Source organism: Hippocampus comes, unplaced genomic scaffold, assembly GCF_001891065.2.
Source record: "Hippocampus comes isolate QL1 unplaced genomic scaffold, H_comes_QL1_v1.1 scaffold22, whole genome shotgun sequence".
NCBI lineage: Eukaryota > Metazoa > Chordata > Actinopteri > Syngnathiformes > Syngnathidae > Hippocampus > Hippocampus comes.
The window spans coordinates 2,925,325-2,951,731 of record NW_017806175.1 but is presented as its reverse complement, the minus strand read 5'-3'; the positions used below and the strand labels follow the sequence as shown (position 1 = coordinate 2,951,731).

General features: G+C 44.7%; 2 protein-coding genes across 7 annotated transcripts; both read left to right on the top strand.

The window, feature by feature from the left end:
- pip5k1ca (phosphatidylinositol-4-phosphate 5-kinase, type I, gamma a) lies at positions 1-22,485 on the top strand. 6 transcript variants are annotated; one of them, XM_019897054.1, is made up of 18 exons: positions 2-395; positions 8,004-8,035; positions 8,454-8,540; positions 9,065-9,195; positions 9,283-9,400; positions 10,340-10,492; positions 11,841-12,140; positions 12,594-12,802; positions 13,021-13,104; positions 13,211-13,259; positions 13,765-13,849; positions 14,546-14,707; positions 14,922-15,060; positions 15,211-15,243; positions 15,349-15,468; positions 16,846-17,083; positions 19,423-19,512; positions 20,530-22,485. In XM_019897054.1, the coding sequence occupies exons 1-18, from the start codon at positions 269-271 to the stop codon at positions 20,530-20,532; spliced, it is 2,160 nt and encodes a 719-aa protein (XP_019752613.1). In that variant the 5' UTR covers positions 2-268; the 3' UTR covers positions 20,533-22,485. The 6 variants fall into 6 exon arrangements, with proteins under 6 accessions (XP_019752612.1, XP_019752610.1, XP_019752613.1 ...); XM_019897056.1 differs by lacking the exon at positions 19,423-19,512 and adding an exon at positions 17,150-17,202 and having other exon boundaries at positions 3-395; XM_019897053.1 differs by lacking the exon at positions 20,530-22,485 and having other exon boundaries at positions 1-395; positions 16,849-17,083; positions 19,423-19,912.
- Positions 22,486-23,272: 787 nt separating this feature from the next.
- Positions 23,273-26,206, top strand: LOC109532401 (ras-related protein Rab-11B-like). The gene is made up of 5 exons (XM_019897293.1): positions 23,273-23,402; positions 24,152-24,347; positions 24,436-24,629; positions 25,298-25,378; positions 25,482-26,206. Exons 1-5 carry the CDS (start codon positions 23,363-23,365, stop codon positions 25,625-25,627), a joined length of 657 nt encoding a protein of 218 aa, XP_019752852.1. The 5' UTR covers positions 23,273-23,362; the 3' UTR covers positions 25,628-26,206.
- The last annotated feature ends 201 nt before the right edge of the window (positions 26,207-26,407 follow it).

Sequence of the window (26,407 nt, the reverse complement as noted above, 5' to 3'; positions counted from 1 at the left end):
CACCGAGCTCAAGACCACTGAGCCGTTTATTGGGTTGAGTCGCTGCAGACTGACCGAGCAGCAGTGCAGTGCAGCCGGGCAGACGGTAGCCACGGAGCCGCTGTTCGAGCAAATGAAGCCAACATGTCTCCTCTAGTGATTATTCGCAACGTATAAAGCTTGTCGGTGCTGATTTTACCAATTTTGTGACGGTACGCGTCGTCGCTTACCCGTTTATCCTTCCCTCCCCCCTCTACCGCCTCTTGGAACAGCACCTCCCGGAGGCTGAATGGAAGCCGAGGGAGCGGTCGGGCTGTCGGAGGCCAGGGACGGCAGCCCTCTTTCCGGGGCCGCATCATCTGATGATGCTGACACGGTCGTCGGGGTTAGCTACGGAATGGATGCCGGAGACATGGGTAGGTTGGACCTATATATGTTTTGAACGTATTCCGTTCCTGCTTTTCCGTGTGTCTCGTTAACGCTTATTCCCCTTGTTTTTTTTTTTTTAATCGGATTCTGTGAGGAATTTTCAGCAGAAAGCCCCGACTCATCTTTAGCCGCTTAGCCGTGCTTGTAGCTGCTAGCTTAGCCGAGCGGATGAGGAGAGAGCAGGTGAAGCAAGCGTTTGGATTCTTGTCATTTGGAGCGCATAACAACGTCTTACGTTGGTAGCGCAATCAACCCAGACGTGTCAATGGATGCCTGAGGTTATTTGACAAGGTGGCTTTACGTAAACGAGTCGGAAGAACTTAGAGGGTAAAGTAGAGGGGAAATCTGAGCTCCTTCAACCAAAGTGGGAGACATACTGCAGTGTACAGGTTGGGCCAAAAGTAGGCATACCCTACACTTTAAAAAAAAGCATCATTTCATGAAACGTATAGGTTTCTTGTCTTTCTATCTTGCTTCGTTCCGTCCTTACTCTTTGAACACCTTCCCACCAAGCCTTATAGTTTTTTTTTCTTGCATCCTTACTTCCACACATCCTGAGCTGAAATCCACTTTTCGTTCATGCCTCCTGGCCTTTCTTTCCTACTTCTTTGATGCCCCCCCCCCGCTGGCATTTTTGCCTTCCCTCCTTCCTTTTTCCCTTCCATCCCTTTTGGTGTCCGTCCCTGACGGTTTCCTCCTGGTCTTCCGCCGTCTCAGTTGGAAGGACGGCCTGGCCCTGTGCGCCCTCATCCACAGACACAGACCCGACCTCATCGACTACTCCAAACTGAGAAAGGTGCCTCCTTCCTTCCTTCCTTCCAACACTGGACCTTCCTTCCTTCCTTCCTTCCTTCCCTCCTTCCTTCCTTCCTTTCTTCCTTCCTTCCTTCCTTCCTTCCTTTCTTCCTTCCTTCCTTCCTTCCTTCCTTCCTTCCTACCTGTCGGGTCAACTTGGGCCCATTTCGTGTCTGTGCCGTATGTACACAACAGCAACATGGGAAAAAGCAGTGTGAACGGGTCCTGACACTCACTCTTGCATCCATGCACCAATTTTACTTCTTTTTGTCCATCCATTCATCCATTTTCCAAACCGCTTATTCTCACTCTGGTGTAGTAACGATAGGAAAAGTGCCAGGTTGACTTTGTCCTTTGTTCCAGGTTGGTGCCGCCGATACAGAATTATAGAATCTCTGATCTAAAATATTTGTTGATGTTTTGGACATATTTTAAAATTTCAGCTTGAAAGGTTCAATACAGGAGCAGTAAGCAATGATCGCAGTTCTCATCCACTGACACGAGTGCGCTGAGTAGAATTGAGTTTAAATGTCAGCTGCAGAGGCCCGGAGAGCTCTATTGAGCTTGCTTAATGTCACATCTTGTACGATGTAATTGTAGGCTGCGGTGTTGAGCTCAGCCGCCCCCACTGTGAGAATTTTGGTGGTTACATGTGTACGTGTGTGTGTTTGGAACAGCTGCTGGCTTTCATCATAACTTCATTTTCACATTCGAGTGTAAAAACCAATGAACCACTGGTGAATGTTCAAACTAAAATAAAGCTACTCAGTATTCGCCGTTTAAAGATGCCCAACAGGCTGATAATGAGAGGAAGGTTCGTAAAATTAACGATTTAATGAATTAAAATCAATATGATTCAACAACAAGTAGCAGTTTGTATGAACCACTGGTGAATGTTCAAACTAAAATAAAGCTACTCCGCATTCGCCGTTTAAAGATGCCCAACAGGCCGATAATGAGAGGAAGGTTTGGTGAAATTAATGTGTTATCAATATGATTCAACAACAAGTAGCAGTTTGCCAGATAGTGAACAATTTTCGTAAAAAGTCCATTTGCTTGCTTCAAGCGATTTATTTATTCCCTCCCAGTTGAAATTTTCTCTGAAATTTAAACATAAATGAAAGAGAAGTGCAATTTGTATCTTTAAATAAAGCACATTAACTTTGTCTTCCTGAAGTCCTCTCGCTTAATGCAAGCACACAATGTGAAACTCAGTCGACTGGCGAACAAAATTCTCATCAATGTGACAGTGATGAATAACATAGAACAAGGGCAGCAAAATATTGGCAAACAATGACGTTGCTGTTGTAATCCTGCGATAGAAAGTCTATATATCGAATATCTATCTATCTATATAATGTCTATAAAAAAATTTAATCTCCTGAAACAACGCTCTCCTTCACTTCCTCCTGTCCATGTTAAGTGTGGTACACACCATGTCATCAACAAGCACAGTGACATCTTGTCACCCTTTAAATATGATAAATGACAGATGACCAGTTCGAAGACAGCTGCGATGCGTCTGACAGACCGGCCACTAACGTTTTCGTCCACTCGCGGTTCGTCAACGCCTCGTCGCACTTTCGCCATCAAAGAAGGATATTTAGCTTGTCACCCCCACGAGTTGTGGGGGGGGGGGATAATGGAGTGCCAATTAATTCATTTTGTAGTTATCTTTGCTGACAGCAACAACGTTGCCGTTAAGAATTGAAATGCAGTCAAACGTGTACCGTACTTAACTGTTCATTTTGTTTGCGTATAACCCCGCTAACACCGTGAAAACAAACATCCCCTACTTCTTAGAGGCGAGCTAATGACGTGCTTGATTAAATCCTTGCTCCTTTGCCTTTTTTTTTTCCCCCCCTCCCGCTCTAGGGTGCGAGGCCTGTCAGAATTGCTGACAGAAGCACAAAATCGGCAGCTCCATCTGCTCTGCCCTGATGTGTCCTTTTTACTATTGCATGCACCACCCCCCCCCCCCTCCCCCCTCCCCCCCATCCCTCCCGAACTCACTCCCGGATTGTATAAGTAACATTTGGAGCATCAGCTGGGATGTTTGACGTCATGTGGACGATGACGCCGTTTACTTCACGTCATGATTTTGACTGTGTGTGTGTGTGTGTGTGTGTGTGTGTGTCTGTGTGTGCCAGAAACTCTGATCACGTTCGAATGGGATACAAATAAGTATGCTCAGCATCAGTCCACTGCCGCTAAGGTGGGTTTTAACCCCAAACGTCAATATTAGCAAGAGCATGCGTCGCTACCAGGATGATGTTATGGATGTGCTCACACGACACTCAGGAGTCATTCAGTGGGAGGCACGGAATTGAACAGATTCAAATATTGACTGAACCGGCATGTCTTTGGTTTAGCTTGTGGCAGTTAGCCTTCATTCTCTGTATTTGCTGCCTTGTTTTGTTTTCGACATGTGATTAGCGGCCTGTGTTCTTTTCACCGCGTGAGCAAGGATTATGTACTGGAGTGGTGCCTTTCATGTCCACTTGGCTTCCCGCCAAGTTTTAGTCTGGTCCAAGGAGTGATTTAAGTTGAAATGGCAGTTTTGCTTCATTTTGTGTTCGGTCGCACTGCTGTAGTCGCTTATCACTTGCAAACAGGCCCAACCACGTGGCACACGGTCATTGTTTACGAACCATCAACTGATTCGGACCCGAGAAATCCAACTGTGTGGGCCGTTGTGATTATTCGAATAATTCAAATAATTCTATCACAAATAAAGATCGCAGCAAAAAGTGCAGTCACATGCACCACTCTGTGTCGACAAGAAAGAGTCCATAAAATGCAAAGAATGTCCGAAGTTTCGCCTTTCACGTTTGATAAAGACGAAAAAAATGCCCGGCGCACATCCAGAGTTGCCACTGACGCCCCCGTGTGGCGCCAAGTCACTCAACATGCAAAATACAGCACCCAGCTCCACGTTGACATTTTCTGACGCCCACGTCACTCACCAGGCCAGGCCCCGCCTTTTAAAGCCGTATACACACGGCGTCTCGGTACCCTTGTGGTATTTTCATGAATTTAAATGAGGTCATCCGCTTATATTTGACGGAGAAATTGTTCACGTCGATGCAAATGAGCCTCATTGATAAACAACATCTAATTCACTTACGCTGGCGCTAGTAGCCACATGCAGTTTGAGAGCCCCAAATAAGAAAGGTAATAGAGTGCAATCTTAAACAGTTGCAGCCCTGGAAAAGCCCCCCTGTGTTGCTTACTCAGTTATTATCTACAAACCTGTCGGTTTTATTATTGTTTAGGCTAGTGTTTGTGTAAATTATTTGTCGTAAATTAATCATCTTTTCGGATAATCGGATAATTTCCCGCAGTGGTTTGGAATGTCCGATTTAGACCGCGCGTTTCCGCGTGGCACGTTTCTGCGCAGATATGAGGAGCTTTGTAGTGTGAACAGCTTAAACTCTCCTGGCTCAGTGGAGCCAAGTTGCTGCTCTCAGCAGTAGCTCACCGTTAAGTCCCGCGCGCTTCTGTCCAGCCGCCCTCCTCACCGATGTCTGTAAAAGGACATTTCTCTCTTGGGCTGACTTCTTTTCTCAATTTGGGATGGTCAGTAAAGCGCAGGAATGAAATAAAAAAAAAATCAAAATAAAAACATTGTGAGATTGCATAAGAGGCGGAGCACTGCCTTTGTGTCCTTTTTGCTGCGAGGACTGGGTTGATTTTAGCTAAAAGAGAAAAGGGTGATGCCTCCCAACTCTGCAAGTATGCATTGACCCTTCCCGGGACCTAATCGTCATAATGATCAAATGCTCTTTGAGATGTATTTAACATCCCCCACCAGCTGCAGACGCCAAGGTTTTTATTAGGCTTGCTTGCGTCCCTGTCGCCAAAGGCCAACCACTCCGTTCCGTGCACACACACTCGTACGCACACACGGGCACACACACACACAAACACAGGGTGTCTGAGCCAATGGTGTGATCCGCTCTGACAGCAGAGGAGAACACAGTTTTGACCCGCTGCACATCAGGAATATAGCGAGTAACATAAGTTAACCCTTTCAGGGACAGCGGTCACTACAGTGGACATGTTGTCAGGTTACAGAAGTGCATGAAAGGGGTTAAATTTCGCAAAAATATACCAGGGCTGCAACTCTGATTATTTTTAATAATCGATTAATCTGTCGATTATTTTTGCTCGATTAATCGATTCAGAATCTTTTTTAAAAAACAGGTTTTTCCATCCAGGTATTCAGATCCAGGACATTGTTTCCAATTGAAAGTGCAGAAAATCCACATTTGCTAATGATTCACTTTCTGGTTTGGTCATTAACATCTGTCAGATAATCAGCAAAAATGTTGATCATTCCTTTTTCAAAGTAAAAACGGATGTTTGCAAATGTCTTATTCTGAAAAAAAAAAGACCACAAAGATAATCATTCTGCTTTCATGGATGGTTCGAGAATTCTGAGACTCTTCAGAGGTCGGGATCATCCATTTTCAATCCCGCTTATCCTGAACAGGGTCGCCGCTGCAGATTATCCCAGCTGACTTCGGGCAGAAGGCAGACTACACTCTGAACTGGTCGCCAGTCAGTCGCAGGGCGCATATTGAGACAAGCGACCAACGTTGACACAATTGTTTTGTCCTGTCGAGAAAAACTAAAGACAAATCGATAGCCAAATTGAGCGCCATCACCCTAACAAGATCATTCACAATCACTTCAGTGGCAGCTCCTTACTTAGCTCGTCCTTAGTGACTATCTACTATCGACCCATTTTTGGCGACTCATTGTCGTGTTAACAGTCCGTTTTCTTATGATTCATGCGGACTCGCACGCGAATGAGCGCGCTGACGGTTGCTGTTCACTTCGACAAGCCAGTCAGTTGTATCACTTGTTGATTCCGGGCTCTCACGTGTACTCTTGTCGACCCCTTAAAAAATGCCGCATATAGCACGTAGGGTGTTTGTTATATCGTAATTTGTGTCTTTTCATGGTCCACTGCTCACAAATTCACTTTGTCAATTTTTATTACTTTTTTGTTGTGTGATGCCTTTTCCCATCTGTTCACCTATTCGTGGTTTTTGTGCTTTTTCTGAAAACAAACAAACAAGCAAAAAAAAAAAACAAGATGGTGCCAGAACCCTGTCTAATAGGAAATGAATGCTTTAGTGTCAAGGAAGGTAGGAGATGTGACCCTGAAGATTAAATGTTTTTAAGTGTTATGTAACCACCCGATACAATTCAAGTGGTACCGAGCTAACTGTTAGCTTATCTGCAAACTTTATAGTGGTTGAAAAGTCTTCTCCTTGTCGTTTTTATTGTGGAAAGAGACTTTGGAGACACCATACACACAAGGATTTACCTTTGGATATATTCACCAGTTTGAATGTTAACAATTGTTGGGCCAGGCTATTTTAGCTGTCGATCCGGCGGGGCGGGGGAATCGGTCACAAAACAATCCACATGACAGGATCAACGCTTCGGATAATCTTTTCGAGTCGTGGAACCTTTGCTGGCTTGCCGAAGGCAGAAGAAAATGCTCAAATTTGGCCCCATTGTAAGTACGCGTGTACCCGCTTGTACACGTGCATCAACATGGCGGCGAATCCGCAGTCAGATGTCTCACATACACCGGCAAGCATGGCCAATTGACCCGAAGCGGCCGATTGCAAGCCAGCTCTCACGCAGAAACACGGACAGAAACAAACATCCGGCCAAAAAGAAAAACACAGCCCACCCTGTCAGCCTTTGCCATTTGAAAACATTCCTCCTTTCTTCTGTTTCATCACATTTGAGCATGGTTGCACTTGCATGCGCCTCGGCGTGTTCGTTCTTGTGTGACCGTGTGTGATAGCGGGGAAAGCGAAGGAGAGCATCAGGAGGAGGAGGAGGAGGAGGGGCAGAAAACAGGCTCTGCTGTTGCCTGGTCACATGAGCGGTCCACGAGAGGCAGGCGAGAGAGAGGCTGCACATTCGAGCTGCCGCTGCGCTTACACATCCACGCGTCGCATTATTCGCGTCGTTTGATTCGCTCTGCTTCCTCAAATAGTCTCTCCAGTAGATTCCATGCACCAATGAACCACTAATGAGTCTATCCCTTTTCCATCCCGCTTTTCCTCGTTAGGGTTTATGACCTTTTGTTCCATTTTGCCCTTGGCCGTTAGGCTGGCGACCGTTCTTGGGGTGAAGCCTGCCTCTTGGCCAAAGTCGGCTGGGATACGGTCGCGCACCCGTCTGCAACGCGCGTAAGGATCAACAACAATATAGAAAATGATTGGACGCATTGATTATCAGAGGCACCAAAAGCGGTTCAGTTTGGCCGTCGAAGTGAAAGCCACAGGATTTCACGTGATGTGCAGTAGGGAGTCGACGATTTGTGTTTCGGTCGATTGGTCACTCCTCAATGTTGTTTTCAACCTTATTTCTGTTTCCGGGAAGCTATGCCACGAAACACATGAAATATGATTGTGTCCTTCCACAGTTTTGCTTTGGCAGAAGACCTGCGCTTTCAATATAATTCCGGTCGTTTGGATGGTTCATTATTTCGATCTTCAATCACTTCCGATGCAAAAAAAACGACATTGATGATTGATTTAAAAAAAACAAACAAACACTTCATTAAAATTCATTCACTCCCAATGACGTTTTTCAACGTCTTTTCAGACTTGGTCCAGAATTGGTTGGTACTGAATGAGTTAAGGTCAAATGGTGAACTGGATCCAGCTGACGGAACTGCTCAGCTAATCCGCACTTCGTAATGTTCGTTACCGTCACCCGCGGGACTCGCAGCCATCATATCTGACTCTTCTGTGTCTTGCTTTCAGATGCGGCTGCGAGGAAAGCTTTCATCACGGAGGTAAATTTCGAATTTCCCCGCTAGCTCTTCGTGATGATGTTTTGCATGCTGCTTACATTCGACGTGGTCGATTTAACTCGCGCATGGAATCAATATTGAAGTGTAAAGCTCATATTGTACCGAGCAGTCACACCCTCTGCACCCTTTGTCAGTGTAAAATTTCCCGTTCTGTACTTGTTAGCATATTTTTGCTCATGGCCAACACTAGCACTGTTTCTTTTGTGAACAGCACATCAAATGAAATCACAAGAAAAGCAAACAGTGAAGTGCTTTTTTTTATTGCATTTTTGCCTGAAAGTGAGCACCTGCTCAGCTCAGAGGCACTCATAAAAGCATGCTGGTCTTTTTGATACGTAGATCATGAAACGCAACAGATTCGGCACTTTTACTCATCAACAGTCTCTCTCTTGATTGTCAGATGCCGTCTTCCTCAGGCCTTCCCGGTCAGGGGAAGAAAATCGGCCACAGAGGGGTGGATGCTTCCGGTGAAACCACTTACAAAAAGGTTGGCCTAAATTCGCTTGTACACTTGACAGACAATTATTTAAACGTACGGGATGATCTAATAAGTTTGATATTTGAAATTATTTTTTCCAAAAGCCAGAAAACTACATTGTGAGCATGTGTGTGGACAAAAGGATAGAAAATGTGTGTGTGTGTGGGGGTTGTACAGTACATCTGCATGAAGACACTTTGTGAATTTACCCCTTTTCAGGGACGGCGGTTACTACAGTGGACAGCTTATCATGTTATCAGGTTGCAGGGGGCACGAAAGGGTTAATGTCACTCCAGTAAAATGAAAGAAACAATCACTGATGCGAATGTGCCTCGAAATGTGGGATGGGATGCAAATCTGTTCAAAATTGTTCATGTAGGATTTTCCCCCAAAGAAAATAATATACGTCGGAATCTTGGGTGAACAAATGCCCATCGTAAAGCTTTTTATAAAAATGACAGGCAATGTCTGAAGTAACATTTTAACAGTGTATGACTGACAACATCTTTTGACGACCCCCTCTCTTAACATAGACCACATCGTCTGCCCTGAAAGGAGCCATCCAACTCGGCATCGGTTACACGGTGGGCAACCTGAGCTCCAAGCCTGAGAGGGATGTGTTGATGCAGGACTTCTACGTGGTGGAGAGCATCTTCTTCCCCAGGTCTCGACCACGCCTCATAATATCGGCTGTTGAATGTCTTTCCGTATCCGTACTTTGAATACGATTTGTTATTTGTCCACACTGCAGCGAAGGGAGCAACCTCACTCCTGCCCATCACTTCCCAGACTTTCGCTTCAAAACCTACGCGCCTGTGGCCTTTCGCTACTTCCGAGAACTGTTTGGCATCAGGCCGGATGACTACTTGGTAAGACGACTGTAAATGACTCCAGAATAATGGGACCAGATGGATGCAACAGGAACACACACACACACACACACACACACACACACACACATTCCCACATGGGTTCAGTTAGGGGTTCGTCTTGCATGAGCCGTGTAGGTGAAAGTACGGATGGACAGCCTCATATTGATCAGCCATGATGCACCTCAGCAGCAAGCCACCATTGCTGTCATTCAAATGCAGGGCATTTTTTAACTACAAATTAGCATTTTGAAGGTATATTTTGGGGGTCCGTCCAACAATATGATTATTGTTGCCTTTGTATGCAGTTAGTGTTTGTGAGTCCGTACAGCGGCTAACAAAGAGCAATGGAACTGAACATGGTCAATATCTGTCGTTCTTCACAGAGGATAAAGAATATATGTTTGCGTCTTGTTATATTGTCTGACATGTGCTGCTCCATCGTTTGTCTTCAAATATCGATTACTTAAACAGGTGCACCGCCACCGCATCCGTGCTGTTTGTTAGCCTGTCTATGGCATTTCCACTCATGCGTGAGCATTAAGCTAGCAGACTTCAAGGCAGAGTTGTGGTTGATTCGAGAAGACAATCTGCCTCTTTGCTTTATCTGATGTTTGATCGTAAATTTCAACTGGGAGTTGGTTTGAAGGCTGTCTTTTAGAGAATTGTTCGCGATCTGCCAAACTGCTGCTTGTTTTGAAGATAGTTAGCCACCATACAGCGCTCATCCCTCAAACATTTTTCATAAGACAAAGCAGAAATCAGTCGAATGGCAGGTCACTTTTCGAAAAATTGATAGATCGGGTAACTCGTATCTCAAGGTACCGTCATATCTTTTATTTAAAAATAAATAAATAAATAAAAAATTGTCTCCAATAGCGAGTAGGAGTTGTGTGAGTTTCACACATTGCAAGTCCATCTTTGTCGTGTCCTTCGCAGTACTCCCTGTGTAACGAGCCACTGATCGAGCTGTCCAATCCCGGCGCGAGCGGCTCTGTCTTCTATCTCACCAAGGACGACGAGTTCATCATCAAGACGGTCATGCACAAGGAGGCGGAGTTCCTCCAGAAGCTGCTGCCGGGCTACTACATGGTAGGAGAGCAATGCAAGCGTGCATCCAGTGACATTAAAATATTAGCAAGAAAAATGAAATCAATGTACCTGATTTTTACCTTCGTGGGCCACATAAAATGATGTGGCGGGCCAGATGTGGCCCCCGAGGCTCGAGTTTGACACCGTGATTTAGATGAGTCTTTTACCATTAGACTGTAGGACCGTCTGAGCAGGCCTCTTACTGATATCACTGGTGACAAATGCTTCAGCCTGGAGGCGGAGGTCTGCTCGAAGAGATAAAAACGCATGCCAAGGTCAACACACACACACACACACACACACACACACACACACGCAAACCAAATTAGTCAGCGTCGCTACATGCAGTCAGCTCCACACGTCTGTCGCAGCTGACGGACTTGACGGTCAAGGGCCGACCGAGCGGGCTGGCTTTGGGCTGTTTACGGATCACGGTGATGTAACCGCTTTTCTCTGTCTACTGTGTGATCCACTCCATCATCACGCACACCTCTTCTCACTCTTTTGGCCGTTCTCACATCGCAGCGCAGCTTATTTTCCTTTCATTCTTTCACGCTTTAATCCGTACTCACATCCCCCCCCTCCCCGCACCCCTTTCTCACGTGTCACGTTGTCCGACTTCTCTTAGGACCCTGTGTGGCTGCTGAGGGCAAAACATGCTCTTTCTGGCTTGCTGGTATGATGTAGCTGTACTTTGCCCCACCAGCTTCCTCTTCCGAAAATCCATATTTATCCTTCCCCATCACAGTAAAGGGTCGCCATCAAACTAAGCGTTGCTGTCTAATGTCATCAATCGATGCTCCTTGTCAAACGGCACAAACAGAAGCAGCTCAATCTGTTCGACGCCAATCACATAACATTCAAATCGGTGTCGGCTGTGTGTTATACTCACAAGAATGGGAGCAAAGACGCAAAGTGGAAACCTACCAAAAATAAAAGCTTAAGCGCTCAACTTGCTCTGCTCAGTCAACCACATGACTCCATGTATGGTGATTCCAAACACTGGATCGTTTCGTTTATTTCCCCAACGTGACTCTGGATTAATAATAACCTTATGACGGCACAGTGAAATAGTGGCGAACGCTTTTGTCTTACGTTTCTGATGTTCTGGGCTTTCTGTGTTGAGTTCCTTCTACATTTCATACACGTGCATGGTAGGCTCATTGAAGGGGATAAATCCGGGATGTCAAACATGAGTGTTTTTGTATATTTGCCCTGTGGTTGGCTGGCGGAGTTCAAGGGTGTAAAATCGGCTCAGATTGGCTCCAGCCCACCCACCACGATATTGAGTACAAGTGTTATAAAAAATTAATTCATAGATGGATCATCTTTTCTTCCCCCGCCCCAGAACTTGAATCAAAACCCTCGCACTCTGCTGCCCAAATTCTTCGGCCTCTACTGCGTCCAGTCGGGCGGCAAGAACATCCGCGTGGTGGTGATGAACAACGTGCTGCCCCGCGTCGTGCGCATGCATCTCAAATACGACCTGAAGGGCTCCACCTACAAGAGGCGAGCGTCCAAGAAAGAACGCGAGAAGGCCCGGCCCACGTTCAAAGACCTGGACTTCATGCAGGACCTGCAGGACGGACTCATGCTGGACCAGGACACGTACAACGCGCTGGTCAAGACGCTGCAGAGGGACTGTTTGGTAAGTTTGGGTGGGAAGTTAAACAGATCAGAGTGCTTTGTATTCCCGTACCTCTAACAAGAACCACTGTTCTATGGTTTTCATCACCACACTGTTCCCCTTTCCCATTTCTGGTACCATTCTATGGTGCGATGCTAGCAGCTAACAATTGCAGTTTCCGACAACCCTTGAAATGTTGAAGTATTCCGGCACCAGCTCTGTAAAATTCCAATGAGAAAATAATCAAAAAGTTGTTCATTTGGTGCCATCATTGTGTGCTTCGCGATGGCTGCCCCACATTACTATGAATAGAACGTGGATAATGAATGTATGTATGCATGCATGCTAACTTATTCCATGACTGACGTGAACAGGTTTGAGTCCCTCTGGCGCTGACGGCGTTCTGCACTCTGGATAAAAGCTTTTCTCCCGCCACGTTCATTCATCGCGTGCGTGTCATTCGGTTTTGTTCAGGTGCTGGAAAGCTTCAAGATCATGGACTACAGCCTCTTGCTGGGAGTTCACAACATGGACCAGGCGGAGCGGGAGCGGCAGATGGAAGGCTCCCAAGGCGACAGCGACGAGAAACGGCCCCTGGCCCAGCAGAAGGCGCTCTATTCTACCGCCATGGAGTCCATCCAAGGCGGGGCCGCCTGCGGGGGGTCCATTGACACCGAAGACACGTGAGCGGGGCCAGTCAGATGCCACAAGTTATGGCGTCGGGGTGCAAAACCGACATTTTGCACTTTCAGTCGCGATTTCGTGATACATTTGAATCCATTTTTTTTTCTGTATAGTGTTGATGATTTGAATGTACAGCTCATATAAATCCCAAATTCACAATCTCACAATTTTTAAAAGTATACCAACTGTTGTCATTCCGACACCGTTCCCCTCTTAGGATGGGTGGCATCCCCGCCGTCAACGGGAAGGGGGAACGACTTCTGCTCTACATTGGCATCATTGACATCTTGCAGTCGTACAGGTAAGCAAGCAGCACGGGAACCGCGCGGTGAGGTTCGCGTTTTTGCTTTTTACGCTCGTTGCACACCTGGTCAGCCTGATTGTGTTGCCTTTCTTTGTCTGTACAGGTTAATCAAGAAACTGGAGCACACGTGGAAGGCTTTGGTGCACGACGGGGTGAGTTTTTCATCATGCCTCTGCAAACACTGACTCACCCCTGAGCAGGCGTCAACATCACTCCACGCTTAAGATGTCTCCCCTGACTCATGGGTCACAACATTTGGTGCCTAATCTCAGACAAGCCTGCATTTTTTTGACTGACTCGAGATATAGAGATGGAAATATTCAGTGCATTCAGTATTGACAGTGCTTCACCTTTTCCGCATTTATAGCCCAATTCCAAAATTATTTTTTCCCCTTTAAAAAAAAAAAAAAAAAAAAAAACCTCTGCATTATTCTCCCTCCAAGCGAACCAAACAATGTCACCCATCAGGCTGCTGGAGAATCAATAATGTCTGTCTGTGTTTATGTCTGTGCTTTGTCTGTCTAGTGGCTTGACCCAGAGACATACTGAACTGGAACACAAGAGGAGCTAACACTGTACATTGATTAATCTGCTCGTGCTTCTTTTTTTTTTTTTTTTAATCCCCCCCCCCCCCCCCCCTTCCTATCTCGTCCGCAGGACACTGTTTCGGTCCACCGGCCTGGATTCTACGCCGACAGGTTCTTCAAGTTCATGAGCAGCACCGTTTTCAGAAAGAGCTCCTGTGAGTCCTTTCTGCTGCCTTAAATAGTCAAAGCACTGCCGCGTGGGAAGGAAATAATAGATAGTCTTCTAACTGCCTTATTCGGTGCTTCTTTATGTCATGTTAAGACAGTTCAGCCGCTCTTGTTGTTTCACTCTCGAGTGAAAAAAAATCAAGTAGGAGAGCCAAGGTGGGCTCTGAAATTCCCATTCATCATCGTCCTCACTAGGACATGCTTCCTCAGTTAAGCGTGAAAGAAGCCCAGTTCGAAAATATGTTTTGAAACCCAAGGACTGGAACACGATCGTCTATAGTTTTAAAATAAATCAATATACAGTGGTGCCTCTACTTGCGAAATTAATTGGTTCTGGAAGAAATTTCTGAACTAGAAAAGTAGAGACACATTTTCCATGTAAATGCCCTAATCCGTTCCAACCCCCCCCAAAATTCAGACATAAATGTTTCCTAAAGCATAAAAATGTATCAAAATATGTAACAAATACATGTTACAATTAGATTATTTCACAATAAATGAGAGTTGCGCATAATGTAAAAAACAAAGAATAAAAATGATGGTCATTTCACTTTTAACTACGTCCTCATCTTTTTTTTTGCCCTCTTCGTGTTCTCTCTCAGAAGTGGTTTTTGCCTGGCAATTTGTGAAGAACTGATCCAAGGATGATCTGTTTTGATCTGTTTTGAATGTACATTGCGTAGCTCTGAAGTCATCTCCGTCCAAGAAGGGCCGCGTGTCACTTACGGTGCCAAAGTGTGGCGGTCCCGGCGCGGCCTGGTCTGCCAGCCAGCTGCCCTCCGAGAGAGACGAGAACATCTATGACCTGAGAGGCGCTCGCAGTTTCCCAACGCTGGAAGACGAAGGTAATTGCGTTCTTTTGACTCGGCCTACGCGTCAATAAGTACACATCCGTGCCAAACGAAGAATGCGACAGTCTCACTCGGTCGCAGGCTTGATGCAGTTATTGCAAGTAAAGGTTGCACCACCAAATTTACTTTTCGAGGGGACTGAATTTGTAGTTGTTTGTGGTTATTTTCTCCTGCATGTCCCACCGTTCTTTTTACGCCCAATTTCCAGGACGAGCTGATCTTCCCTGCACGCCTCCATCGTTTGAGGAGGCCACCACGGCGTCCATCGCCACCACCCTCTCCTCCACCACCTCTCTGTCCATCCCTGAAAGATCTCCCTGTGACACCGCCGAGCACCCGCGCTACAGGTAGTAGCATCAACAAGCCGCGCCATGACGATTGCTTGACAACAGTTTGTCACCTCACGAGTGGCAACTGGCGGAGGGAACGGGTCCCTCGTCCAACGGCACCATTTTTCATTCTTTGTGGTAGCTTGACATTGTTTCATTTGTCTCTAGGAGGCACACTCAGTCTCTCAGCCACGATGGAAGGTAAGTTTGGTGGCTTCGGAATTTCAAAACATTGTTTTGAGGCTAGACATTGGTTGTTCGCATCCACGGAGACACGTGTGTGTGTGTGTGTGTTGTCGTGTGCAGGACCCAGGAGGAGCTGCGTGTGCGCGAGGAGGACCAGCAGACCATCACAGTGGAGGTGGAATTAAAGAGACACGACAGTGAGCCCACCATCTCCATTCCGCAGCCTTCGCCTGAAACCAGGTACAGTTTAGACTCGAAAATTGTTTGTGAATGTGAATGTTTATCTGCGTGTGCCCCGTAATTGACTGGCGACCAGTCCAGGGCGTACGTCACCTGTCCAGCGGGGTGGCAGCTCAACTGCAACACCACTTTGGACAAGGACCAAAGAAAATGGATGCATGTACTTTATAGGACGTTAAATGAACATTACAGCACAAAATGTGTTGACAAAGCACCAGTCGGAGCGTGACATCGCGTTCCACAAAACTCCTTTTACCTTCTCGGCAGAGTTTGTGTGTGACCTCAATGTAGCAGAAATATGATGTCTCTCACAATGCTGCCGGGAGATTATGAGACAAATTTGGGGTAACCAACATGTAGAAGTAGGGCAGTGGTCCTGGGGGCCTGAGGCGGCCGCCGTGAAGCCACCATGACCTGATTGTTTTTGGGTGGGGGAGCACATTTTAACCTGATTTTTGTTTCAGCAGTACAAATAACTGCTCTAATCTCATCCCTTCACACGACAATTAATTTAACAGATGACAGGTTTCTGGGAGGAGGGAAGGACGCGTGGAGGAACAGAACGTGTTGGTTTGGGCAACGGCGAGACATATGGCCTGGGGTCATGGATGGAGGTCTTGACGGGGGCTGGTGGGGCGGGGTAGAAAATGGAGAGACTGAACGAACCAACAAAATGAGTTGGGTGTTCCATGATGCTGCATGACTTCCAAGTGGTTCTATTATCTAGGAAGTTTCTCCCACTGGGATTAAGATTTGGTTGGTTAAGTAAGTTGCATTTGAGCATTCCTAACTGGCATCCAAGTGTAAAAATAAATGAAGCACTGCGTAATAAAACTGAAATTAGTGTCTCCCGGCCTTTGAGCCCAGGCACATATTTGATAAAATTGTCACAAAAAGAACTATACACTGAATAATAACAATTTCATCTCAATGTGCTTAAAATGTACTCACAGTGAAACAGCTCATATTGTGTTCTATAAATGGCGCACATTAATTAGTGGGCACACACATTAATCTCCATCGACTGGAAGTGCATTTAATTGTTCTGCCTGGTACTATACGTCACTTTTTTTTTTTTTTGTCTTTTACCACTCATTTTGTGAAGCACTTGTTTTTCTGGAGTAAACTAAAAAAAAAAAAATTCTCAGACTAATCAAGTGAAAGTGGATGATTTCCTGCAGCGCACCAAATGATCTGTCACGGCACACCTACGATTGGAAATCACTGGTGTAGTGTCTAACGCCTGTCTTTGGTATTTAAAAAAAAAAAAAAAACATCTATGGATGGTCATAATCCCTGTTTAGGAACAACAAAGGATCACGACTACACGACGGCTGGCAAAACACACTCTGACGCAACATTCGTCTTTTATTCCAGCAGCGAGGCTCAAGAGGCTGCCGCTGCACCTTCCACTTCTTCTCCAGCCCCCGAAGCCTCCTCCTCGCCCGCCGCCGTCGCACCTGTTTCTGCCGAGGCATCCGGGGCCACTCCGTCCAGTCCGAAGCCGGTGGCGGCGGCGGCGGCGGAAACAGCAAGCCACGCGTCGGGCTCGGGGTGCACCAGCCAGGCTTCGGTGGATGACGAGGACGACGTCCCGGTCACGGACATCTACTTTGTAAGACCACACGCTACACTTAGATGCTTCCATGAAGTGCTGAGGCTGTGTAATGCTCTCCCACAGAAGTGTTGACAGACGGGGGCGGCATAATGGTGGACCGTGGCACTCTTAAGCGGGTATGACGATTTGTGCGGTTCGCTCTGAGTGCAGTGATGACAGCATGTTGCCAATCTCCTTGCTGCTTTTCAGATGCACACTTATGAGCCCCTTTTTAGCCTTATGATGGGTACAAGATAAAGATGAACAGAAAACAGAAACGGCAATAAAAAAAAAAAAAATTCTTATTATAACATACAGTATGGAAAATATATCGCTCCCATCTGCATGTGCATCTCAGTATAGTTGAAAATGATACAAATTATGTCAAATTGCAAACCAACAATCAAAATGATTGATTTTTTTTTTAACTCATTCACTATTGTGGACATTTGTATACGTCAGTTGGAATCTAACTGTTTACTGCCACCCCTCGATATGTTCGTCAAGTACGTTTTTCAATAAGCAGCTGTAGAAAATTGTCTTACCCAGCTTGACTGTGAAATTCAAGCTTCGATATTACTGTAATGACAAGCAGACGCCACTTGATGGCAGCATGGCGTCTCATATGGATTTGTGATCAGCACAACTTTTGAGTTGAAGATTAAAAAAAAAAGAAGAAGAAGAAGAAGTGAGCAATCTCGGCTTGTTGCGTCAGTTATGTGCGAGAGAAATGCCAACCCGGAAGTGAGAAAGTAGAATGTATGTGTCTCGATGCTGAGAAATGATTGTGGCTGCAATGTACATTTGCACTGCATCCCGCTTGGACATGTTTCTTATTCTGTGAAGTCTGTCTTTCACATCTCTTCGTACCATGTCATGCAGTCCTACAACCACAACAATAAGCCTTAAAACCTCTCGAACACTGTCCATCAAGACTGAGTCGTATTATTTTTAGAAAGCCAGATCATTCTTACTTGTGTGCTGTGTACTGCATGGTACAGGACTTATCACCTTGCATTTATGAATCACTTAACCGTGTCGCGTTGCCAGAGGGGTCATTTCTTTTCCATTCTCGCCTCAGCATGCCGCCCTAGTCATGTCACCTTTTTCCCTCTCTCTCTTCTTTTCACATCTTTGTCCATTTGTCATCTTCCGCTTCCACCCGTTGTTGATGTTGTCAGTTGCCCGACGGACGGACTTGGGTGGTCTCACCGCTCCGACAGAGGGGCAAATGGCGGTCCGGGTGGCCTGTAAGTGAGCTGTAGATGGGGCTGGCTTCAGACGTGGTGGCTGGCTTCTACGTTAGATTAGAATTGATTAGAACCTCTGTTTTTTTTTTGTTTTTTTTTGGGGGGGGGGGGGCAATTTTTGCAGTCGGCTTGTAGTCACATAGACCACAGTGGAGCTCAGTGGAACCTCCAAAGTGGAGCAGCATCTCTTCCATGACTCTGGCACGTCATGGAGGGAAAAAGAAGGTGTTTGCAGGATGACACGCATCGTAGTGGTATTATATAGCTGTTGCTGGAAGCAAAAAAGCTTCCAGCAAAAGCTTCAATAGTGCTTGTCCTAATGGGCGCATTTGAGGTGGAGTCTCTCCCAGATGATTATAGGACGAGCAATAGGGTACAGCACCCTAGACTGGTCACAATCAATAGTAAGACACATCTCAACGAGCGAGAATTCCCACAAGTGGACAATTTCGAGCCCAGGTGTCAAGCTCAAGACCCGAGGGCCAGATCCGCCCTGCCACATCATTTGATGTGGCCAATTAAAGCAAATCGTGTATCTACTTCATCTTTTTGGCTCCATTATATATATTTTTAGTCTGTTTAGATTTGCTACAACGCCATAAAACCCATTCAGCAATGCTCAATTTACTCTGAACCTGTCCTAAAAGGATTTTTTTTTCGACTTTGGAGGTTCTAGGTAAGCAAACTAACATCATGTGGTGTTTTTTTTTCATTGATGTGTCAATCATTGGACTGGCCGTGCCTTCTGCCAACCCGCCCCACACCCACCCACTTCCCCTTTTTCATCCCCCATCATTCATACCGCACATGACCTCCTAGAAGACATTTGACTCAAACACACTGTGTGATTTATCACTGCTTCTGAGCAACATCTGGCTTCAAGGATTAACACGAGCTGTCTGGGCGACATTTCCCCCCTTTATGCATCCCTAACTTTCATTTCCTGTCTTGTCTTTTCTTCTCCTGTGAACGATCTCCTGCATCTTTCTTCCTGCCTGCCTGCCACTGCCGCCCGCCGCTTATCTCTGTGCCACTGGCCCTCTCCTCTGTCCCCCTGGCGCCCTCTGCTGTGCTTGGCGTGTAAAAAAAAAAAACAAAACAAAACAGCCTCCAGAGGACAAGACCTGGGTTTACTCTCCGCTACACTATGGCTCAGAGTCTAAGGCCCTGCCAGATGGGGATTGGGAAAGAGAGACAGTAAGTGAGAAGCATCCGACTAAGAAATACACAACGCCGGAAGAATCCTCCACATTCTATTTTAAGCAGTTTTAATGCTTCTCAGGTCCATCAAACCCTCCCCACCCCCACGCGCATTGCAGCATTCATCCCGGTGCAAATGGTCACCGATTTGTGACTATTTAGTGCACAAGCGGCCACCGTGTGTCTCTTCAACAGCAAGCTGCATGTACCATGCCACTTCTTGTCATCAGCCTGCTCAGATGATCTAAATCGTACAAAAAAAAAAAAAAAACGGTTTCACCCAAGGGTGGGCAACCCTCGGGCCGCCACATCATTTTGATCTGTGCCCGCAAGGCAATTCCAAATACAAAACCTCAGAGGAACTTTTGCACCAAAAAAAAAAAGGCAAAAACCTTTTGCCACACAAATACTCATAATGGATACAGTGGTGCACTGACTTGAATGTTGAATTCACACGTATCTCTTACGTATCTTTCTCCGTTGCAGTGGATGGAAATGGCATTAATTCGTTTTTTAATTAAAAAAAATCGCAATCTATAATTGAGCTGTATAAAAACCATTCATCAATAGCAGAATGTAAAGAATTAAACCGTTTGTGCATCGTGATTTCAGGCGTGCATTTGGAAGCTCCTTCTGGTGTGGGTGTGTGTATTGGCCACCAGGGGGCATTGTAACACATCCAGACAAAAAAAGTTTCACAGCTCTCGGAGTCAGTAAAGTACATTAATATCGGTTGCAGAGGATAAAGAACATATGACTATAGTTTTAAATTCTGTCTACATGTGTTGCTGCACATTATGGGATAAAAACTTGTTGCTTCAACAGTTGTAACACCGTGACATCACTGCTATTTTCAATAGCATTTTGTGTGTCCAAAGACAGATTGATGAGGATTTTACCCTATAGTCTGGCGCAATTTCGAATGACGTCACAATGCTAACTTGTTCGCCACAATATCTTTTAATACGTCGACTGACTTATCAATTCATTCACTGTCTGTCTCCCCCCCGACAGTAAACCCCGTCTTGTGACTGAAAGGCATGAAGTGGATCGTCCGGACAAAGCCCAAAACCTCCTTCCTCAACGGTCGAATTGCAATCTTTTTGTCTCAAGAGGAGAGAGAACTCAACAGACTGGCGTAGCAGAGAGAGGTCCCCGCCATTTACATATGATACGTGTGTTTCCGTGTGGCATAGTACAAGTATGCTCGTGCGTTATATGTTTTTGACGTGACACACACACACATGTCTTATTCCACAGAAACATCTCATGGGCTCGTCTTCAGTTGCCCCGAGGTGGCTACGTGGTTGCCATTGTCGATTGTGTATAAAAGACATGCCATTAGCCTTTTATATGGTCACATAGTGATCCTCTAGGTCAGGCGTCACCAACTCTGGTACTCGATGGCCCCTATGTTGTATGTTTTAAATGTTTCCCTCCTCCGAAATACCCGAGTCTAATGATCAGCTCATTAGAAGCCTGATAACAATCCGGATCGTCTGAATCAGGTGCGATGGAGAGGGTAAATATCTACCCTAAATAAAGTCAGGGAGGAATAAAAAAAATTAATAATAATGATCTTCATCAGTTTTCTTCAGCGACATGAAATTGGTTGGACATGTCACTCAACAACAGGACAAACCAAAAAGTCTCAAGGATCCATGTACAACATTTTTCAGGCAGTCAGCAATTTCTAACTCGGTAATGCCCTTGGAAAGGTTAGGGGGGGAAAAAAATAATCATTATCATAAAACAACCCCCGACACTACTTTCATCAGTTGACACTACATTGGTTGGACATGTCTGTCATAACAGAACACAGAAAAAGGTCTCAAGGACCCATGCCCAAATTGAATAGAAAGTCTGCCATTTTGGTTTGATGCAGACAGTTTGTGTCAACTCCGCAGCTCATATTTGGACAAATTCTTCCTCTGGAATTTGCCCAAAGGAGCCCCAATTGGAAGCTTCTTTTCATAAGACAAATAGGCGATGCAAAATGACAACGCTTTTTGCATATGCTCTCCACTATGGGGTGATTCTGGTGTCAAAATTTTGATGAGCATTTTGACTATTTTCCATCATAAAGGGGTTTTTCGCAGCTTGAAGTGTTGTTATTGCCAACAAATTGGATACTCTTCATGTTCAGTATTCTCCATTGACATCGTCCATGCTGAGTGACTCATTTTACTTTATTTTAGTTTGATTTGCCAGTGCAGTACCTGACAGCAAATACTCAAATGTTACTAAGAACTGTAGCATGAATAAAATTGATTGAGACTTATTTAAAAAAAAAAAAAAAGTTTTATGATGGTGAGAGTTTGACTTGGAAACAGATTATTTCATTATTTCCAGTAGGAAAATCGATAGAAAGATTGTGATAAATATCGGTGGTTTGGTTGTATTTTAACGGACCCTCACAAATGTTCACCTGTCATTTATTTTTGTTATGTTTTTATGTGCAACAGACGCCCACGCATTGCTCGCGATGTCTATTCAATCTACCGTCATCACAGATGCAAAGCATAGCAGCAATATTTTGTGCAGTCCTCGCCTCCTTTTCCTTTCAGATTGCCTTATTAGATGATTTTGATCTTGGATCTTTCACTCACGATGTCCTATTTATTTTTCTTTTCCCATCATTGTGCTCCTGAGAACGTGTACATAATTTTAAAAAAAAGAAAAAATATATATATAGAGAGAAAGATATACAGATATATTTTCCATCGGAAATGGAGAATGTTATTTTTCTTTGGTTTTATTTTTGCTGCTTGGCCGAGAGACGATTGCAATCTGTGTCGTTTGCTGAGTCATGTTCTTCAAAACCGAGAAGGAGCTGCATGCAGCTGTTGGGTGGATTTTACTGTACATGCAAACCAGTAGGGATTCTTCCAACTTGTTCAACATGTGTTTTGTGTGTGTGTTGTGTGTGTGTCATCCAATAGGAAGAGTCCTTTACAGAGACAGCATGGTTTAAAAAAAAACTACTGTAATGCATATCAAAAATGTGTATTTATGTATATCTGTGTATATTCATCTATTTATACCTGAGCATAAATAGATGGCTGTATGCGTGTGTGTGTGTGTGTGTCTGTCTGTCTGTCTGTCTTTGGACTCAATCAGAATGAATGCAAAATAAAGCAGTTCTATGAATTGTCCAATGCGCACAGTTTAGTTTTTTGTTTTCTAACTCAAACAGCAATCACACTATCACCAAAAATAAATGATAGTAATCTAGTTTCTAATCACTTTTTGTGTCCCTGTTAAAAAGGAGGGCGCAAAGGATGGGGCTACTGGGGCGGTGGTCCTTGGCATCCATCTGTGGTGTGCATGCAGAGCACAGAAAAAAAATTGTTTGTTTTTTACAAAAGTACTGTGCCAGTTATCTGAAGAAGTAAAAGTGTATATCTAAGGAATAAAACATATACAAGAGTTGTAATTTATTTGGTAATTTCCCCATTTTTAAAGATGATGCATATGTTAAAAAAGTAGAATATACAAATGTAATACAAAACATATGTACAGTAGTCGTAAATAAAATATCTTTTTAAATTATTTAATGTAATGTATTAATGATAAGCGGAATAGAAAATGGATGAAAAAACTAATGTATTATGAAGTGGGTCGTGGTTTCAGCGCAATGGCCTCTTCCTGCATTGATTCGTCCCGTGAATTCTTTACAAGCAACCGATTCGTCGACATCGCTGTCAATCACATACGTACATAACTGATTCAATGTCACGTGCTCCATGTGGTGACGCATCCATTTTCCTGCTTGAGGGCGGAGTTTGTCCGTTGGGCAATATTTGGAAAAAGTAACAGTCAGACGCTAATCACCGCGGGGGAAAAAATGGGAAACCGAGATGATGAATACGATTATTTATTCAAAGGTAAGGCCTCCGGGGGGCGGATGAACAGCAACGCTCGACGCTGGCGATCGTTATTAGCCCGTGACACAAGGAAGTGACACAAAACAACGGAAATGCTAAAGTTAGCTCCCTAGGGAGCAGAAACGCGCAAATTGCCCAACGTTAGAAAAAGTATTCCAAAAAAGATACCATGTTGTTCGTTAACATGATATTCATGGGTCATACTTTGCCTAAAACTGCCGTAGAGGCCATGATCTCAAGCGATCCGGGGAAACAAGCTACGGTGTTAAGTAGCTAACATGGACGTAGTCGGCACTGAAGTGACGTCACTAACCTTGCAAAACAGATGTTTGTGAGCCGCGCAGTCAATCCGAGCTAAATTCATATTTTAAATCCTAAATATGACAATGATGAAACTTCAAGAGTCACTCAAAACAATGAACACACCCACACCTATTTGTGGTTTTCTATTCATCTAATAGGAAAGTAGTAATTGGTACACCTTGACTCCTGATCGTCTGACAGTGCAGACAAAAAAATGTCAGAGATATTAGTAAGACACCTAAATGTGAAAGTGGAAAAAAATGCATCTCCTTTCAAAGGAAGACTTTAATTTTACTTTGATTTTGCTTTGTCACATCTTTAAATTTTAAATAATTAGAGCAAGAATTGGATGTGTTATTGAACTATGAAACATGTCAAAACATTTGGGAACCCCAGTATAAAAACATCCCCATATATCTCACAACCTTTTGTTTGGTTGTGTGCAGTCGTGCTGATCGGAGACTCCGGAGTGGGCAAGAGCAACCTGCTGTCACGCTTCACCAGAAACGAATTCAACCTGGAGAGCAAGAGTACCATCGGGGTAGAGTTCGCCACCCGCAGCCTGCAGGTGGACGGCAAGACCATCAAGGCTCAGATTTGGGACACGGCCGGACAGGAACGCTACCGAGCCATCACCTCGGCGTGAGTGTCCCCCCCCCCCCCCCCCCCCCGCTTGGCTTGATGCATTTTGGGTACGAGCGAAGGAGCTGACCGTATTTACCGGTTTCAGGTACTACCGCGGCGCGGTGGGCGCTCTGCTGGTGTACGACATCGCCAAGCACCTGACGTATGAGAACGTGGAGCGCTGGCTGAAGGAGCTGAGGGACCACGCCGACAACAACATCGTCATCATGCTGGTGGGGAACAAGAGCGACCTGCGACACCTCAGGGCCGTGCCCACCGACGAGGCGCGGGCCTTTGCTGGTAAATTAACCTCATTCTTCAATTTCACAATCAACCCTAGGGACCTTTTTAGCTAACTTGTCTCATTGTGGAAAAAAAAAAACGTAGCAAAAATAGATATTTAGTCGAATAAAATTCTGATGACCGAAAAATATATATATATATATGAGTAAAATAATTTCTGTTCTGAATTACAGGCAGAAAGTTTGACCCTTTAACAGTGCTTTTAGTCCTTTAGTTTTGTTAAACTTTACAATGAAGAATTTTTTTTTTTAGGGGGTGGGGTTAGATGTCATCAAGAATCAAGTCAAGTACAACTTTATTGTCAAATGTGCTGTATGTACAACATACAGCACAGATGAAATTTCTTCCCTCTCAAGACAACATAAAACAAGAGGATCTTGTCGTTGTCTAATATTGTTAATGTGCAAAATGAAAATAAAAAACAGTCAGGGAAAAAAACGGCTGATTTCAGACTTCTGATAATAATTTCCAGTGATGGTAGTCATGTGCCACCGTAGGTTAAAGGTGACCTGCTTTTATGTTTTATTTGATTTTTTTAAATACTTTTTTTGTGAAACTGATATTTAACCCCCCCTCCCAAAAAAAAACAAATTTGCGATTGACTCAAAATGTAATGAAAAATATTCCATATGATCCCATTCTCAGTGCTGTTCTTTACGTGACAGAAAAAAACACGCTGTCATTCATCGAGACTTCTGCCTTGGACTCCACAAATGTGGAAGAAGCCTTCAAGAACATCCTCACAGGTAAAGAGGAGAGCGATGTTTTTTTTTTTTTTTTTTTTTTTTAAACACACAAAGTTGTTATTATTTTTTTTTTCCTTTCTAAATGTATTTGTCTCCTTGGCAGAAATTTACCGCATCGTGTCCCAGAAGCAAATATCGGACAGATCAGCGCACGACGACTCCCCTGGCAACAACGTGGTAGACATCAGCGTGCCACCCACCACCGACGGACAGAGGGGCAACAAAATGGCATGCTGCCAGAGCTTGTGAACTTTTTTTTTTGTTTGTTTGTTTGTTTGTTTGGGTTGAAATCCCTTCCTCCTTCCTCCTCACTTTGACTTCAATCCCATTCCCATTGACCCAGTCGCATCAAGAGCGACGGCGAGGGGGTGTGAAGCGTTTCTCACTATCCCAGACATTGAAAGTGTGGATTTCGACTCCCACCCGTCTCGGAGCAGACATGATGCCCGAAAGCAGAGCGGCCGTGACTGTCTTGACTCCATTTTGTTTTGTTTTGTTTTTTTAACATGCACACACCAAAGCAAGATAACATGCAATCATGAACAGTTGCATTTCAAGATTCTATAAATCAAATTAATGTTGCAAAAAGCTTCCAATCAACCAGCTGGCACACTTTTACATGTCCAATCATTTCAGTGTTTGTTTTTTTTTTGTTTTTTACATTGCCGACATCCGGTAACATTTCAAAGCTAAAATGAATCACACCAGAGTCTTGACACACATCCAGTAAGTGTTTTACCAATGCAGGGAAGGATGTGCATGACTTGTGTGTGTCAGATATTTCTTGTGGAAATTGCTGATGCGTCAATAAAGCCAACGACAAATGTATTTTTGGAGCGGCGTGTCCGTCAATCAGCGTTTCCCAGCAAAACTGGCTGCACAACGTTGGGAGTAGCATTCTACAAAAGTGACGTCGGTTACAGGAACATGTTGCTGTGACGCAATCACATTTTCTTCATGCCTTCTTGCTTCCGATACTTGAGAATTCATGCGGACTTAGTGGGCATGCACTTCTCTGTCTTTGACGGG

What these genes read in the sequence shown, in the direction of transcription:
- pip5k1ca (XM_019897051.1), top strand. Translation starts at nt 269, where the DNA reads ATGGAAGCCGAGGGAGCGGTCGGGCTGTCGGAGGCCAGGGACGGCAGC. An exon ending in GTGAAACCACTTACAAAAAG is followed by an intron (nt 8,541 to 9,064) that starts GTTGGCCTAAAT and finishes CTCTTAACATAG; the next exon opens with ACCACATCGTCTGCCCTGAA. An exon ending in AGGCTTTGGTGCACGACGGG is followed by an intron (nt 13,260 to 13,764) that starts GTGAGTTTTTCA and finishes TCTCGTCCGCAG; the next exon opens with GACACTGTTTCGGTCCACCG.
- LOC109532401 (XM_019897293.1), top strand. Translation starts at nt 23,363, where the DNA reads ATGGGAAACCGAGATGATGAATACGATTATTTATTCAAAG. An exon ending in ATACGATTATTTATTCAAAG is followed by an intron (nt 23,403 to 24,151) that starts GTAAGGCCTCCG and finishes GGTTGTGTGCAG; the next exon opens with TCGTGCTGATCGGAGACTCC. An exon ending in CGAGGCGCGGGCCTTTGCTG is followed by an intron (nt 24,630 to 25,297) that starts GTAAATTAACCT and finishes TTTACGTGACAG; the next exon opens with AAAAAAACACGCTGTCATTC.